The 17,716-nt window shown below is 43.2% G+C and overlaps 1 protein-coding gene and 1 pseudogene across 1 annotated transcript; both read left to right on the top strand.

The window, feature by feature from the left end:
* The first annotated feature begins 4,722 nt into the window (after positions 1-4,722).
* On the top strand, positions 4,723-5,140 carry LOC117184003 (acylpyruvase FAHD1, mitochondrial-like; annotated as a pseudogene).
* A 2,812-nt stretch (positions 5,141-7,952) lies between these two features.
* Positions 7,953-8,863, top strand: LOC6903103 (protein midgut expression 1). Its single transcript, XM_033380533.1, has 3 exons — positions 7,953-8,108; positions 8,168-8,691; positions 8,753-8,863. Exons 1-2 carry the CDS (start codon positions 8,074-8,076, stop codon positions 8,433-8,435), a joined length of 303 nt encoding a protein of 100 aa, XP_033236424.1. The 5' UTR covers positions 7,953-8,073; the 3' UTR covers positions 8,436-8,691; positions 8,753-8,863.
* The last annotated feature ends 8,853 nt before the right edge of the window (positions 8,864-17,716 follow it).

Below are 17,716 nucleotides of genomic sequence, written 5' to 3' on the forward strand. Positions count from 1 at the left end.
TATATAAGAAATGGCTGCTGCCTGCAAAAGTATTTGTTTTTGGCTCACATGTGTGTGTGTGGGGGGTGGGTGTGTGTGTGTGGGGGGGTGGCTGTGTGTGTGGGGTGCAAGGTTTTTCTCAAGTTTTTAGTCGCCATCCGCAAAATGTTTTTCTCGCATTTCAATTCACCACAAAAACGTTTTGAGAAATTATTGCAAAAGTTTTTCATAAAATGAAAGCGCATAAATTTAGTGCAACAACAAGAGGAGCCCGTACCTAAGGTTATGGTCGTAGCCGACGCTTGAGATGCCCTAGCAGATGTCAGGGAGCACCTTTTCGACCACGACCAACAGGGACTAGGGGCCAGATGTCTTTAGAACTGAAGCACTAGCCCTATAAAGCCTTGAAGAAAGAAGGAAGGAGCCATGACAAGTGTCTCTGGATTCTAATGGAGAATATATATATGATTCTAGTCAAAATCATTGCACCCCCATTGAAGGGTATTCAAAAAGGCAGCACTGCCCTGCGGGGACTTCGGGTCTGAGCCAAATATCAAGAGCTAGCAGCAGCCTTGCAAGCGTGTGATATGAGCCACACACAGATACCCACACATACACATACCCACGCCGTCAGTGCACCTTTGTGCGACACGTTAAGTTGTAAAAACAAAAACAAAAAAACCAAAAAAAAAAGAAGAGAACCCAAATACAACAATTGCAAAGCAACAAACAGCAAACGAGTGCGAAAAAGTTGTGTGGCGGATGGGTAATGTAGCGCAGTGGAAGGGTTAAGGGGGAGGAGGGGGAGGAGGGCTTTCTAAAATTGAGAGTACTTCTACATGGCCACTGGAAGCCCCTGCAGATATGCCTTCATTGTATCCAATTCAATACAGGAATCTCTAAATACCCAATGAAGTACTCGCAGATTCAATCAAGTTTCAACTTGGATCGGCCAGCCATTAAATCTAAAACTATATTTAGGTCCATTTTGGAATTTCGAATTTCAAGTGCTGGCCAATTCAGCGCATCCATAGTTCGTCCAATTCGGTCTTGGGGCTGGGTCGGATGAAATTTTCCGCTTTCTATAGTATGCTTGTCTGTACCAATGTCTGGTCGTATTTTTGTCGACTTTTCAACTTGGCGATGGCTATATGGTGGTGCCATTGCCGGTGCCAGAGCCGGTGCCAGAGCCGGTGACGGTGACGGTGACGGTTGGTGGTGGCGGTGCGGTGTGCATTTGAAATATGGTCGCTTGTGCCACAAATAAATAACGCTTTCAAATCGCTCGCAAGTGGATACAGCTACATTTCAGTGTGCCACTGTATCTGTATCTGCAGCTGTATCTGTATCTGTGCGCCATTGTACATGTGTGTGTGTGTGTGTGGCTGATTGTTGTTCTGGCAAAGCCGAGCGGTCGGTGGAGGGGGGCGGGGGGCGCCTGCTGCTAGTTAAGCACTCACCCACACATAAACAGGAATTAATATGAAACGCTCTCGCCGGCAGAAATAAGTGAGCAGCAGAATGTAGATGACTAAACACAGATACACCAACAGGAAGATACAGACACAAAGAGATACAGATACAGATACAGCTAGAGCTGTACATAGATTTCGTTTTGTTGCGTCCCCCGAAATATTTAGCATTATTTTTAGAGAAACTTTTCGATACTGGATAAACGCCAATTGGTTTTGTTTCTGGACATTTGGATGTATATTTTTTATAAATATTTAAACATATTTTAATACGTATTTGTGGATGCTTTTAAACACCCAAAGAGTTTAGCATTTGTTTAGAGAAAACATAAATCAAAGAATCAATTACTTGAACAAACATTTAAGGACCCCAATGATGAAAAGCATTGGAATTTGTAACTTGAAATATATGCAAAAAATATAGAAATTTAAGAAGAATTTTACAAGTCTAGAAACATATTTTTAATAACCTTTTCTTAAAGGTATTATTGTATTACTTCTACAGAGTATTTTAATAGTATCCGACAACATGCATTCATATTATATTTTAATATTTTTAGAATAACCCCAACTCAACAAATTTATACACTAATTTTAATTTAGAGAACCCTTAAGTCTAACGCCTAAAAAACAATAATTTTAAAAGAATAGAAGCAAATTCAAAAGCATTTTTTGAGTAGTATTAAAAGGTATTCGGGATAATTTTGTGGAATGTATAAATGGGTAAATAGCTCTTTATTTTAGTCGTACAATATTATACTTTTGCAACAATTTCTACGAATATTATTACTTGAAGCCTCAGGCCCGTAAAATAGAATGTTTCTTATTAATTTTGGAATAATTCCAATTGAACTTTCAGAGTCCCTGAATACCTTAAAATTTCAAGGAATATATATTAACATTTAAATAGAGCTTCTTAGAACAACCTGGTGTTTTGGACAAAGCCATTAGCATATTAGAAAGGCTTCAAGGCTGTGAAAGGATAATTATTTTTGGAGAAGAGCAGAATATTTTAATGTTGATATATTGAGTATATTGATTTTTAGGGAATTATCATCATAAGTTAGGAATTGGGGAGCATTTGAAAACAGAAATGAATGAATCTGATCTCTCAGCCGGTAGGGATTTCACCCACGGTGGCATATGTATGCGAATGGAGCTCGATGGCGCTATACAAATACCCCACCATCGCTCTCCCCCGCTCACTGGAGTATTTGAAAAACAGTTGAATTTCCATTGAAGTAATTTTCGAAAATGAAACCCAGAAGCATCTTTAAGCCCCTTGAAGGGGACTCAATCTGAGTCGCAGCCAAAGTTATGCCCTTCAGACAGACGACAACTTTCGGTGGAGGAACTTACAAATGAAATCAGACATACTTAAGTTGGTCCACACGCACACCCAGATAGACATCGAGAGACACAGAATAACAATTAAACATCAAGCTGACAAACTTTGGAACAGCAAACAAACAAAACTACATAGAAGACGGGTCGGGGGGCATGGAGAGAGGCCCAGAGGTAGAGCCTTCGAGCGGGACAAGTCAGAGGATGTGGAGACAAGTTCGAGACTGGAGTGAGCCAGGGCCCCGGGCAAATAGCAGATACAAGAGTTTATATACATATATATATATGGCCACAAAAGATGCGCCGCAGAGATGTTTGAAACTTCGCGCCAGGATGCGACTCAAGGATAAGCCTGAGCGAGTTTGTGGAAAGGGAAAGGTTATGGGGGGGGGGGGGGGGGGGGGGTCGGTGGAAACTTTGTCAGCGAACGTGACATGAAAATCGCTGAGCTGATGAAAAATGCTAAATCGTGACGGGAATCTGCAAATCGTCGAAACGCCGAAACGCTTGGAAAACTTGCAGGCGACACACATGCACGAGAATTGTGCCTACAGCGGAGTGGCAAGGGGCACCGTGGGCACAGCCCCAGTCTGGGAGATCGAGATCCCCAAAAAGAAACTCGAGATCGCTGGAGCTGGGGCCTGGGGCCTGGGGCCACTGGCACTGGCCAAATATAGCGTATAGCCAACTTCATTGGAGAGTTTATATTTAGGCCAGAAGTTCTGTTTGCTAATGGCTTCATTTGGTCTGGCGGACGATGAATCTCTGTTGCTGGCTACCCCCGGACACTTGATGCCAATGCAGAGCACATCGGAGCAGATCAGAGCACACCAGAGCAGAGCTCTTAATGCACTTGACTTCGCCTGCAGCGTTTTTATCGTTTAAAAATATCATAAAACGATCCACCACACATACGGGCTATCCCTCCATCTCTTTCTCTCTCTCTAGCCTTCTCACTTGCTCTGCGCTGCTCTAAAAATACTAAGAGAACAACAAAAAGCAACACAGATCTCAGTTGTTCGTTCCGGCAACACATTTGTGTTGCAGCTACGGTTACGTGTTGATGCCACACTCTTCGCTCTTTCTATGCCCATCTCCGAGTTGGTCTTTCTCCTAGACAAAGGCTAATGCACTCTCTCTCCGCGGAGACATTCAATTACCAACGCATCGGGTATGGGTGGAGGAGCCTTTCCCCGATTTATAGAGATCGATGCACGTGTAGTCCGAGGCATACTTTCCCGCCTAATTGCTCCCTAAGTGGCAAATATGCTTAGACCCCGATGAACGGCCTGTCAACTGGCAGTCGGAGAGGCTCAGCATGTGGAGATCCAACAATATTGAGTGAGGGTATTTCTATTTTGGTTTGTCAATGTGGGAGGTTTCCCATATCAACCTGAACTGAAACAGAGACAGTGACAGTGACGGTGACGGTGGGGAATTCATGATTTAAGTCTGTGGATCAATTATTATGAGCGGAACGACTGAACACATAGGAAGAACTCTTTGATGGGAGGACAGTATATATAGGAATTATGAAAAGACTATGCTGTGGGCTATTTTAATCCATGTCTAGTGTGTAGTAGTATCTGTTGTCTATAAATAAGAGACGCAAAGAACAACAGATTATTAAAGTCTTAGATATAACATCTATAGGCCTTTGTGATGTTTCAAGGAGTGATATCTTAACTTTTTCCTTAAGAGATGAGCATACAAATAATAAGGCATGGTAAATGTTAATAAAACACGAGTAATGAATACATAAATACGTCATATCGGAATGTACTCATCTGAAAAAGTAGCAAATATCTTGGCCTTTCCATTCTCTGACTGAAATCAACCATTATGGCGGTCGCCGCATGAGGGGAACTGTTTGGGGGCTATAAAATGTAGTTCCCTAAATGAGAATCCACACCATCAAAGGGATTCCATGAAGTATGTTTCAGGCTATTGCCTGGCATTGGATCAGTGCAACCTGGTAAGGATTCAATACTCTACTTCTACACTTTTCTGAGCTGCTGGCCATCCCTGGACATTGGGCAAAGGATTTGACACCTCTACTCCCGTTTCGAGATTCAAACCCTTCGATAATGTGGACGATCCACACACACAGGTCAAGGGACAAGTGAAGCAACAGGGCTGCACCGCTGATCTGATCTTTAAAGTGCCCGAAATCATTACGTATGTGTCCAAATATATGACCCAGGGGAGCCCAACGATCTGATACTTATAGGAAATTTCTCTTTAAGTAAACAGTTGGTATCTGTTCAGCATTATGTACCGAAAATTCAGCTTAAAGGAACCCCTAACCATATTAACGATCTACAGAAAATACCCACAAATCGTAGGATTTATTAAAAATGCATTTGCAGCGTCCACAATTTGTTGCAAGTTGTTTTGGAACGCACAAAGCAGCCTCGAATGAAGTTTGTTCTGCAATTTACTCGAACCCAGACTCTGGGACTCTGGGACTCTCGAAGTCGGCCACTTTATTAATTTTAAAATAAAATGGCACAACCATTAACAATGCACCAGCAAAGTCCACTAACAGCCAAGAGCCACAATAGCAGAAGGCATCTAAAAAACAGGCAAAGCCACAATAAACAATAAACAAGCACAGCAACAGCAACACGAAAACAAGGACAAGTCGAGAGCAGAGCCGTGAACAGGACCGGCAGTGGGAGTGGGAGTGGGAGTAGGAGGGGGGGGCAGGATCCCGAGCTGGATCCAGGTCCAAGTGCCACTGAAAAGCTGCAACGAAATAAAACATGCTTACTTACACAATGTTGAGTACGTGTAGAACATATATACGAGTGTCTGCAAGAGGTACATATACTACTGTGATGCACTGTAAAAAGCACAAAACTTAGTCAGCCAGTCAGCGATGCGATGCTGAACGGGAGAGAGAGAGAGTCCGAGAGAGAGAGGGAAAGAGGGAGAGAGAGAACTTTCTTCGCACGCTTTGCAGTCATTTGGAGCATATGTTTCGAACATTTTTCATAATCAAAAAGCTTTTAGCGGCGGACAGTGGCAATGATGGCCAGAACGTCGGCGAGGATGCTACGATGCCACGATGCCACGATGCCACGCCTTCCTGCCGCTGACCCTGCCACCACTACCACACCACGCCCGCTGCTGATTCTGGCCAAGTGGAGCTTATTGTCCGTTTCATTTTCGAGTGCAGCAGCGTGTAAAATCGCAATAATGCACAAGATTCCCTGCCCAGTGGCCCTTTTCCTTTTCCAGGGATAAAAACTAAAGCAAGTACCTTGCCCCCAAACCAAGCCTAAGCGGGAATACTCTACAAAAGGATCGCTGGTGGCAGAACCTTATCAGGGCTAACATATCAGGGTTTAAAATGGATATTCTAATTACAAGAACTTATAGATTTTGAATCTTCTGCCTCCCATTGGGAATACCCCCTTTGAAAGTGTCTCCAGAAGATCCGAGTTCCTAGCCACACATTCAGCTCGACATGCCCCTCCAGGAAGGGTATATCCACTTGACAAATACAAGCCAAACGGCAAGCAGAAGCGACAACAACAACCACTGAAACAGAAACAGAAACATTTGTCATGGCAATTGATTGCCAAGAAATCCAAAAACACCCAAAAGCAAATTCAATTTAACTTTCAACAAATAAACGGGGGGGAAAAAAAAACAATTGCGAAAACGAAATGCAATTCAATTTTCATAGGCATAAACATATATCTAACAAATAGCATTAAATTACCGGGGGTTACACAAACGAAATCATTCCATTATTACTCGTATTGCAATATTTTGTGCATTTCCCCAAAAGCCCCAAAATACAATATTTATTTGCCGTTGACAGGGGAGTGGAGTGGAGAGGAGGGGAGAGGAGTGGAGTGGAGTGGAGTGCACTGCAGTGCCTGTCCTCGAAAGAGAGCCGCATTTAATATGTTGCTGGCATACATTTTATTATTACATTTCCGAATGCTTTTAATTGCCTTTCATTAATTTTTACGCAATGCCGGTCGGTCCTTCGTATGCAAATAAATTGCGCATACGCCTCGTTGATGCCACATAAAGCACAGCCGTTGCAGCCGAGTATTTGGCTAGAGATCCGCCTGGGCTGGGGAGCAACTCCGTTGTTGTGTACGGCTTGAAATTATGCTATCAAATATTTACTTGGCTTATTTAAATGATTCGAGAAAAGATGCGCCTAAGAGTATGGAACAAACATTTGAATAAGGTTACTCTGCCATATCCATGATTGGTTATTCACCGACGGTATTTTGGTGGCGTTTTGGCAATCCACAAACTAATATCTAAGCCGATAAGCTATGGAATCTATTCATCATTTCAGAAGCGGTCCAGGGCATTCAGTTTGATAACAGCTTTTGTGGCTGTCGATGGCTGATAATAATATTGTTGAAATTTTAGGCATTTTTCAAGAACTTCCTGGCACAAAATCATTTCCAACAAGACCACATATATTTCAATGCTTAAGATTTTAAATTTAAAATCTCCTTCTGTTGCCAGCCAATCGGCAGCAAACCCCCAACTTTATCCGATGCTTTGTGAGCCTTTTGTTGGGGGAATCTTGGCTTCGTTTAAAGTTCCTGCCGCAGCCCAGCCGGCTCTGGGGTCATAATTTCTGGTTAAGCCGAGCGTAATCGGCACTTTTACCTAAATGGACCATAAGGCGTTAAAATGTTGTTATCGCCCCGCACAAAACGTGGCCCAGGCCCACTCAGACAGTCGTTCGTTCCACTCGGCAGCCCTTAGACCCCCACCATTGTCTTGGCCAGGCCAGGACTCACCTTTGGCAAGGCAATAAAGAGGCAAAATACATTTCGATTATGCGGCAAGAAAGCACATTTCTCTTTTCTTTACTTTCCTTCTGTGAGTTTTTCTTCTTTTTTATTTTATTTTATTTCTCTAAATTTCCAAGCGGGCCCCCAACGACAATCGAGAGCGTGGGCCAACCCTTATGCCAGCTTAAGTTAATCGAATCTCCCGTACCATTTGCAATAAAAGAGGAATTTTTGTAAGAAAACGGCATAAAATATAATTTGCCTGAAAGCCAAAATATGCTCACTCGAAGGGAATGCCTAATGGAGTCTGGGTTGGGTTATCATTTTTATGGGCAAAGTATTCCAATTGTTTTGCGACAGTAATAAGCCCGAAATTGATATCATTTTACCCCAGAGCATATGCCCCGACATGGAGGAGGCCCTGCTTTATCACTAATGCTCGTAATTTCTGATTAAACAAATTTCAACAAATAAAAGTTTACATTTCAAAATCACAAATTATGTGTGTCGGAATAATCGGATCTGCCCTGTGCTGGTAAGCAAGTGTTCCTCCAAACCATTTCAGAAATTGGACTAGTTTTAAACCGTTTTCAGCTGCCTTAAGTTGGGGACAAAGGTGCTGTTCTGCATCGCCTGCTCTGGAATCGGGATACTGATCATAGGCGGTCTGGTCATATACTTTGTCTTCTTCCACAACAAGTCGGGGAAGAAGACCACCACGGTGGAGGACGCGACGACAGTCACTGTAGCAGTCAGAGCAATGGCTAATCGAGTCTATAACGAGCACCTGAAACAGCATTTGTTTGGAAATGATATGCCGGATGAGAAAGCTGAAGATGATTTGGGGCCACTCCCCGAGTGACCCGACCAAACCGCTGATGAACACAAGTGTATCCGCGACCTTCCACTCATATTTACAAATTAAATCTATTCTACGTCTACGTCAAACATCGTTCGAACTCCTCTCAAATGTTGCCCCTTTGGAAACTGTTCCAAAAAGGCCTACGATTGGGCATCGTGGCGGTCCTATTTTTCATTATATACGATACTATGGTGATAATAATCTATTGCATAATACAGTTGCTAAAAGCGAAAGATGAGAGCTTCTAGGACACAAGGTGAGAGGAAGTAAAGCTTATGAAATGTAGTATTTATAAATGTTTCCTTAATTTGTTCAAGGTATCCGTATTGTATCTGGTGGGATGTGCCTAAATTCGTCGTTATTTTCGGTGTACAAATTATTCTCTTGGAATACTGTTCAATTGATGTTTAAACTATGTAACTTTTTGGTAAAGTAAGCAGCTGTTTTTTTGCATATGGGCACAATAAATATTGTTTAAAGTATGGGTATCGAGGGATATTTCCAAGGAGACATAACCTATAGAACCTTCCAATAGCGATCACCGAACAAATCCACAAATGTGTGTACAAAGTGAGGGAAAAGTTTAGTAGATCTACTGCCAATGAGACATCAAATGGTAACCGAAGTGCGCCTCGAAAGGACCTTGTAGAGCCTTGTAGGATAGCCCCACCCTGATATACGCATTTTCTTCAATAGTTTTAGGCAAGGCAGGGGGACATTTTCCCACCTCATCTAAAAGGAATATCCACCTCAATCCAAAGAGGACTCCCCTGGTCAAATCACTTGGCTTTTGGTAATCTTCAGGCTCTGCACTCCTTTTATTTTCTTTCCATGGCGGCACCGGGAATGGAAATCAGTGGAAAAACCGCCAAACCATCAGCGGAGGGCTGTTGTGTGAAAAACTGATGCCACTAGTTAACTGTACTTTGTATGCAAAGTGCCAGAGAGAGAGAGAGAAGACAATGGAGAAGAGTGTGGAGTGTGAGTGAGAGAAAGCGGAAACGGAAGTTAAAGCGCCAGAATGCGGAACAGAGAAACGCCAGACGAAGAAGACGTCTGCCCCTGGCCACAGAACCGTTTTTTGGCTGCTATTTGATTATATATAAAATGTTCCTTTTTTCTTGCTTTTCCCTTCTCCGCCGGGGCACTTTACTGGCTGGTTGTAAGCGTTTAGTGGCAAACAACTGACAGCTGCCGAAATGTCGGCGGGCATCTCCAAATCGCCCGAGTAAACGTTTAGCTCCGCCAGCTGCCGCACAGAATGCTCCGTGCGGGTGTTGCCACGGTATCTGTGATGTGATGTGATGTGATTAAGATGGTTAGTCATTCCATTTAAGAGCTCGCCCCGAGGCTCTGACTTTGCCATTGATGGGGCCAGGGGAACGGACTCTCTCTCTCTCTCTCTTTTGGTGTTTCATTTATATCTATGTTTGTCTAGGGATAGTGATTGCCATGGAAATTGGAAAGAAGATTTCAAATGATTTTGATATTAGCTGGAAATGTATAACCATATTATGTTAGATATCATCCTATTACAATCGAGTATGCGTTTTTGATGGCAACAATCCGAAGATATCTCCAATAGTTGGTAGTTTTCCATCTTCTTGTTGACACGGAGGCTCTCTGGGGCATGCCACTGTTTCTGTACTCCCATGTTTTTTTGTGGCAGGTAAAAAACGTGCCTGATAAGCGGCAGTATCCTGCTATTAATTCCTTTTTTTTTCTCTTCCATCCAGTACCGAAAAAAAACGCTTCAATGAATTTGGATTCATTTGAATGGATTTTCGGTTTCCTTTATTTTTTCATTATGTGAAGAGCTTCCTTCGTCTGCATTCCAGCACCATTTCGAAGCTTTTTCCATTGCCTTTTACAACATTTGAGCATTTGGTATTTGGTATCTAGCCATCTACGAGGTGGCAATCGAGGGGGGGGGGGGGGGGACTTTGCCATTACTTCGATTTGTTTCTTATTTAAATTTTGTATACACTTCAATCAGAAAAAAGCAGAAAGTGCGAGAGTGAGTGGGTGAGAGGGGGAGAGGGTGAGAGAGCAAGAACGTTAAGTGCCTTTGTCGGTTGGAAAAGCGAATTAATGCTGGGCGGGAGACAGAGGGAGAGAGAAAAAAACGCAAGGGAAAATCGCTGCGGTTTCCTACTCTAATGCGTTTAATTTATATCCATCCTCCCGGGCATCCGTGGCCCAGCCCCGTCCACCCACAGGCAACTACAACAAAGAGAAGTACAAGAAATGGATGGTGCGGAATGGGTATATATAAAAATATATATTTATTTTACAGCTGCTGCACTTAGATGTGCGATGGCAATAAAAAGCAGCCCCAGCAAGTGGCATTCAACACCTTTTTTTTTTTGCCCCACCGATTCTCTATTTCTGCCCCAGCCAGAAAAGCTTAATAAACAAACGACGAAAATGGTCTAGAGTGGGGTGGTGCCACGGCGTGGAGTTGCGTTACTGGTGGTGGAACGTTGCGGAAGGCGGGGGGGCATGGTGGGGATGCGTTATAAACATTTAAGTCCACAATTTGCACAGACTGTAAGGGCCAGAACAGAGCGTAACAGAATACCCCAATACCGAATACCGAATGGCACTCCACTCCACTCCACTCCAGTCCGCTTCTCGTGTAACCAGCAGCCCAGCAGCCAAATGCTGGCCAAATGCAATTTTCACGTGCAACCGCAACGATATTTATGCCACTCCAGCAACAAAACCAACGCCAGAACCAATTTCTACACTCCACAAAAACTAGGAGGATCACAAGTTAGTTTTTGGAAATGAATAAATCACACCACATTCGAAAATCGAATATATAATGGACTTTTTCCTCATTTAAATGAGGACTACGGGGGCACATAGATCCCTGAGAATGTTAGAGACTGTCTGAAGACTTTCCTGCCACGATCATTAGGGGTTTTTCTTCTATAAAGTACTGGACCTTCGCTGAAGGACTGTTGTGGTCTCTGGGAATCTGAGGTTTACCTTTTTTGCTTGGGAAAACGACAAGTTTTTATAGCAACATTTTTCTCACGTTTTCCTACATTATTCCAAACATTTTTAGAATGTGATACAGAAACAAGTGCCTCTAAAGTTTTGTGTTTCGGCCCAGAATTTCTCCAAGTACAGTAGTGGCAGGTGGCACAGCTGCTGCCAGGCTCCACCACCAACTGACAATGGTTGTCACCGCCCCCACCCCCACCCCCACTCGAACCCGTTAGCCAGCTCCAGTGGCCCCCACCCAAAGTCACAGCTGCACCTATCGCCCCTGCATGCATGTATGTGTGTGTGTGTGTGTGCAGGGGGCTGCTGGGTTTGAGGCGAGGCCTTGCATGCGTGCCCTGCCACGATGTGGCAACATAAACATTGAACCAACAGCAACAACGACCGCAACAATACCAGCAACCACGCCGGACTACTAATAGTAGTAGTAGCTTGCCCCATGGACAATTTGAAGGTGTAAATAATTTCGGAAACTTTGAGTGGGAGAGAATTCCTGATCAGTACCCAGGGAAAGTCATAGAGCACTTTAAGAGTGTTAATATTTTATTTGTATCCACATGAATAAATCTTTGTTTATGGGCCACATATGTAAGCCTTAATCTATAATGTCCCATCGTTCAGGGGAGTATATCTCCAAATATCTCCTCACACCCCTTTGATTGCTTTTATGGCAGCTCAGAGGAGGAAGCCATCACCTGCCTTTCGCACCTTTGTTCGGTGGCTGGCTTATTTATGGCAGTTGAATTCAAATGAAAAACGCTTGCTGCTGCCACACTTCATTTCTGGCGCCCAAACCCAATGACCGGGCAATGCGAGGAGCTTCCGTTTACTAACGACACCGGCGACAGCCCCGACGACAGCCCCCACAAGCACAAGCAATCTCAAGCAGCCATAAACACGACTGGAGCACCTGCAACCTGCAACCTGCAACGCAGCGCCGAAGCCTTCGAGCCATGGAGGGTAGGAGGGGGGCGTGGGGGCCCATGATGGTGGGTTTGGGTTTCCGTTTCCGCTGCAATGTGTCGCCGCCATTATGCAAATGCCTGGTCTGACGCCCGAGTGGACAGACTGCTCATTCCGCAATCTGCATTTAAATGACCTCGACGAGGTGCGAGGACGCCCTGAGATTTCTCAGCATCATTTGCAAAAATATTAAAGGAATTTTCTATATGTATGTACGCGGCGAAATGGAATCTTTTTTACCTCTAAGGAATTATGCATGACCACGCCTTTTGCCTCAGTTATCATACGAAATGAGATTCTGGAGGAGCTGGAGCTGTGTAATTGAAAATCACCTTCAAAAGCGCTGCTGGGTGATGGTTTAAGATTTGCATCAGCAAAGCTTCCGATAAGCGATTTATGGGAGGACTTCAGATGGAGATTCTGGAGCCCACAGATCGGCAATATCTTAAAGGACATGGAAAATACCCATGTGGGACGGGAACCTGGAAAAGCAACAACGGAAAGGGATTTGTTCCATGGAAATCCCATGGAGGACTCCCACAAAAGATTATAAATATTGGTGGTAGTGCCACAAGCCCTTTTCGACACTTATCTTTAATACTATTCTGCATATTTTTAGCAACGATCTGTCCTTGTCTCCTCCTAAAGATACTCCTACTACACCACGTGAAATTCCCTATAGATAAAACCAGAGCATTTTCATTTGTTTTTGCCACATTTAATTATATTTAAACTTTGGCGTTCCAATCCTTGATTCAGACTTATGCACCCACATTGTTTCTATGTGCACGGTATATGGAAATCCACGCCCTAGACTAATTTCACACACGGCTAGACCGAGGGGAGCAGCAACCGCCAAGAGGGGCCTGTGACTGTGGCAGGGGCAGGGACAGGGACAGGGACTGGGGCAGGGACAGGGTCTGTGAACAGAGCCAGTTACAGCAGGTCCCCAGACATTTTCATAACTTTGACAAGGTAACACACACACAGTCGCACACTGGAGGCATACGCACAGTCACAGTCACAGACTTGCACCATTGGGGAGACGGCTAATAAAGTTACACGTAGCACACACACACACACAGGCACACACACATACACGCACAATCCCATACAGACTGAAAGATTGTGTGTGTAATGCGTTTTGTTTGGGTCCCCCCTCGGCGGCCCAAGAGAGTTGTTAACGTTTTTTCATAGCCGTGTTTACTCTTTTTCATCTTGGCGCCGAGACCCTAATGACACGCCCAACCCACTCCTGCCCCTCAACAGGGCACGGACACGGCACGAGCCGGGGGTACGGCACACTCCCCTCGGAGGCAACGATAAGCGACAATAAACATAAAAAATGAATGCTCAGCTCCGGCCCCACTGGAGCAGCAGGGCCACCCCATCGCTTTTGCCGGCTTTGCCGCTTTTCCAGCAGTGCAACGGGCACGCTTGGTGGAAATTTAACAACCATACGAGATTTTTCCGCCGGGCTTTATTGTTGCTGTCACGGATTTTTTGGGGATTTTCATCGCGTAAACATCTTTTTCATATTCATTTCGACAAGAAGAAGGACTGCGGCGGCGACTCGTTCGCCGAAGCGATGAATACACTGCCGTCAAGGGTGCCTGTGGGACAAGCACTTGATTTATGTGGGATGTAGGATATGTAGGAAACCAAAGAAGATTACGAAAATCACGATCCGTACTCAATTTGGTGCCGATATCTGGACTTTCCTTGAGGCCACAGCTACCTGATTTGTTCCCGATATCCGTACCGAATTCCAAATTGTACGCGATTTCCATAAGTATTTTGATTCCGATATCAGTTGGGCTTCCTTTCAGCGCTTTCAACCTTCTTCACACAATTTGTGAACCCCCTGAAAGGGTATAAGTTCGTGGCAGGCCTCACTGATGAGCCTGAGGGGGGGGCGGCGGGCATAACCATCCCATTGGGAACTCAAATTAGTGCACAACAAAAATTTATTAATTGAATCATAATTTACGAGCACAGGCCCCAGAACGGGGGGACAGACAACCAATCTTTATTAATGCAAAATATCTGAAATATGGGCATAAAAAACTCAATATTAAAACTAATAATGCAAATATTTTTGAAATTCATTTAATTGATTGCAATTTATGTGCGAGGAAATATGCACGGACTGCATTCATTAATCATGTGTCAGTGGAGTGAAAAAAGACTAATGCAAATGCAGCAGATTTTGTCTATAAATGGAAAGGTATCAGGTCTAAAATTATTATTCAAATTTCCGTAGAACCTCTAAGGAAAACTCATTCGGAATGCAAAGAAAGCAACAAGTAAGAAATACATATTTGTACCGAATTTTTAAATTATAAACAGAAACAAAAAACATTTTTTAATAGAGATGGAAACATTGTTGAAGTTGTTGCCTTTGGAGCCTGTTCCAGAACCGAATTTCATCAACAAATGGACATCAATAAAGGAGGGACTCTCCTAAGACTCTCCCCTGCCTAGGACTACTAGACAAAGAATAATATTTCCCTGTAGCGATTGAAACTTGGAACCCACAAGAACAGACTCTAATCCAAAAATTCGATGTTATCAATAAAAGAAGGGCATCTTCTCAGGTCTAAGAGAAAGACCCAAAGAATAATACTACTATGTAACAACCTAAATAATGGATGCAATAAAGATCTTTATAATTTTATTAATATACAATTCAATAAATAAATTGAAACAGGTATGTAATGGTGGCGATGAGGAGATCAATGAGGAGAACGATGACACAAAGATGAAAATTAAACTGAATAATTATGAGCATATACATTTTAAGCCAACCATTACTGCTTGTTGTTGCATTGTTTCGGGTAAATTCTTACCCCAAAAAATTTCAAATTAATTTAATTTAAAATTAGAAACCTACTTTTATCCTTTATTCAAAGTCATTCCTTGTCACTGTCGCTCGATGTAAATAGTCAACCCGCTGACGGCCTGATTTAATTGCGCTCATCGCTCATCTGCAAAGCTAGCGTGTAGATACAAATGTATCTCGTACAAGACATGCAAGAATATTAACAAATTGGTGTGCCATCGCATCCACATCGCATCCATCCCGGCTGTCAATTTGTCGCATCAACGGATAAAGAGGCAGGCAAAAAAGGCAGGCTAGGGAACCGCACAAGGAGGAGCTCCTCCAGATGGAGGATAGGATGCCGGCAAGATGACTGTCAATACAATTGCCGAGTAATTGAATGGGGAAAATGTCGGGCGAGGAATTGCTGATGACTGGCTGGATTGGCTGGGTGTCTGAGTGTCAGCTCCGAATGCGATCAGAGAGACAGCTAAACCGAGAACCCCACACTCGGGCGTTGACAGGGATACGAGTACGCGTACGAGTACTCAAACAATTTGGCAATTGCTGAAATAATTTCCAGCCGGCACTCGCCCCCCCTCCCCCCAGAAATGTTTGTTAACTGCCAAATCAATCTGCGCCAATCGATGCTCGACACAAAAACGCATCGTTCGCCTATTAAAAACCAATTTAATTTACTGGATGGAGCCGGGGTACGACGACTGGGCGGGGGGGGATGGTAGCTGGAGCTGGAGGTGGAGCTGAGAAGTATTGAACACATTTTCAGCAACCACGAAATTTGATCAGAGATAAATTCCAATTATTAAAATCGAATTTGCACAGAAAGTCAGGGAACACACTCACACACACACACACACACACGCGCAAGCACGCACACTAGCAGAAGGACTTTTGTAGTTGCACGCAACATGCAATGGGCGTGGCATAGAGGGCATTTGGAAGGCATTGCAACATTTTATCAAATTCTAATTATGCAAAATAGAAGGGAAAAAAGCAATTAAGCCGAATGTCCCAAAACTGTTGCAAATTATCAGATCTCTGTGGGGGATACATTGGGTCGGGGAGGCAGTCGCCCCCCTTTCTTGATTCCTTTTCCAATTAGAAATGGCTCTTAGCATGGGAGTGGACTGGAGGTACATTTGATTAACAAAATCACTATAGAAACATGTCAGTTTTTCTATCCCAAACCCTTCCACTGAAAGGTGTAGGGAGGGCACTGATAAGACTACCTTTTCCTCTGTGTTTTTTTTGCGATTTGTTCTTCCCCGGACCACTGTTGTAGCATAGGGTTCATTTGATCAATAAATGTGCTGTAAAATGACTCTGTTTCTGCTTCAACAAATTGTCAAATCTACAAATCAACAATCACTAAATCTATGCTGGGGTCTGTTCTACGTGGCTCTTGGGGGGAGGTTTACATATGCATATGTAATAGACTGTTAACGCATCATAAAATTGCACTTTAAACAATCGAATTCGCGAACAGGGAAAACAAAAAGAGAGAGAGGGAAAAACAAAACCAGGAAGAGTGTCCACAACAGCGATAGCATAAAGAATAAATTGTGAATAAATAAATTGTATCGCAAGGCGAATTGTTGTCCTGTCCTTTGCTTTTGTTTTACATTTTCTGCACCATACGAGTAGTCGTGCATTCGCATTTGGTAATCGACAGAGAAAAAGTATGGCAAATGGTGGGGAAATAAATAAAATGTGTGAATTATAAGCAAACAGTGGAAGAGGCACGAACATATGTACACATTTATGCAACAGAGCTATCATATCACATGATTATCTGTTGGGCATGAATTTTAAACGACTACCAGGTACTCTGTAAGAAGAATATGAAGAACCCCCAATTTCAATAATCGCAAATGAATTTCCCAAAATAGATCCTTGATGGTAGATTTCCTTAAGCTGATAAATCATCAAAGAATACCTTAAGGACCTTTAGCTGGTGGTACTTTTAATCCAAAAACTATACTTTCATATTGTTATATTTGTTCTCTGGCCTAATGTAACCAGAAGCTCACTTAATCCTGCCTGCACACAATTTAACTCCTGGAGAATGTGAAAAAATTCGCTGCATATTCAGGGGCGCCGATCGCTGCTTCGTTCGGTTGCATAAATGTGTGTATATTCTTTAATATTTCTGAATAAATGATGAAAGAAGTAATAACAAAGTGTATAAAAACAAATATAAATAATGCATAAATACTCGCACAATGACGAGCAGCCAGCCAGACATAAAGACGCGACCCATTAACGTAAATGTTCTCTCTTTCACTCGGGCCCTGTGTATCACTCTCGTGTGTTGTTTGTTTTTTAAGCTTTGGCACGTTGTCATGAAAAATGCATGCCTCATATTTACACGAAAGGCATTAATTTTGCAATTTCACTTCCGTTTCATTGCCATACACGAGCACACATCGCTATATGTGTTATATTCCTGCTTATTCTTTTATTT

Source organism: Drosophila pseudoobscura, chromosome 4 (genome assembly GCF_009870125.1).
Source record: "Drosophila pseudoobscura strain MV-25-SWS-2005 chromosome 4, UCI_Dpse_MV25, whole genome shotgun sequence".
Classification (NCBI taxonomy): Eukaryota; Metazoa; Arthropoda; class Insecta; order Diptera; family Drosophilidae; genus Drosophila; species Drosophila pseudoobscura.

Coding starts and splice junctions, on each gene's coding strand:
- LOC6903103 (XM_033380533.1), top strand. CDS start 8,074: ATGTGTGTCGGAATAATCGGATCTGCCCTGTGCTG. Junction 8,109..8,167: donor ATCGGATCTGCCCTGTGCTG/GTAAGCAAGTGT, acceptor AACCGTTTTCAG/CTGCCTTAAGTTGGGGACAA.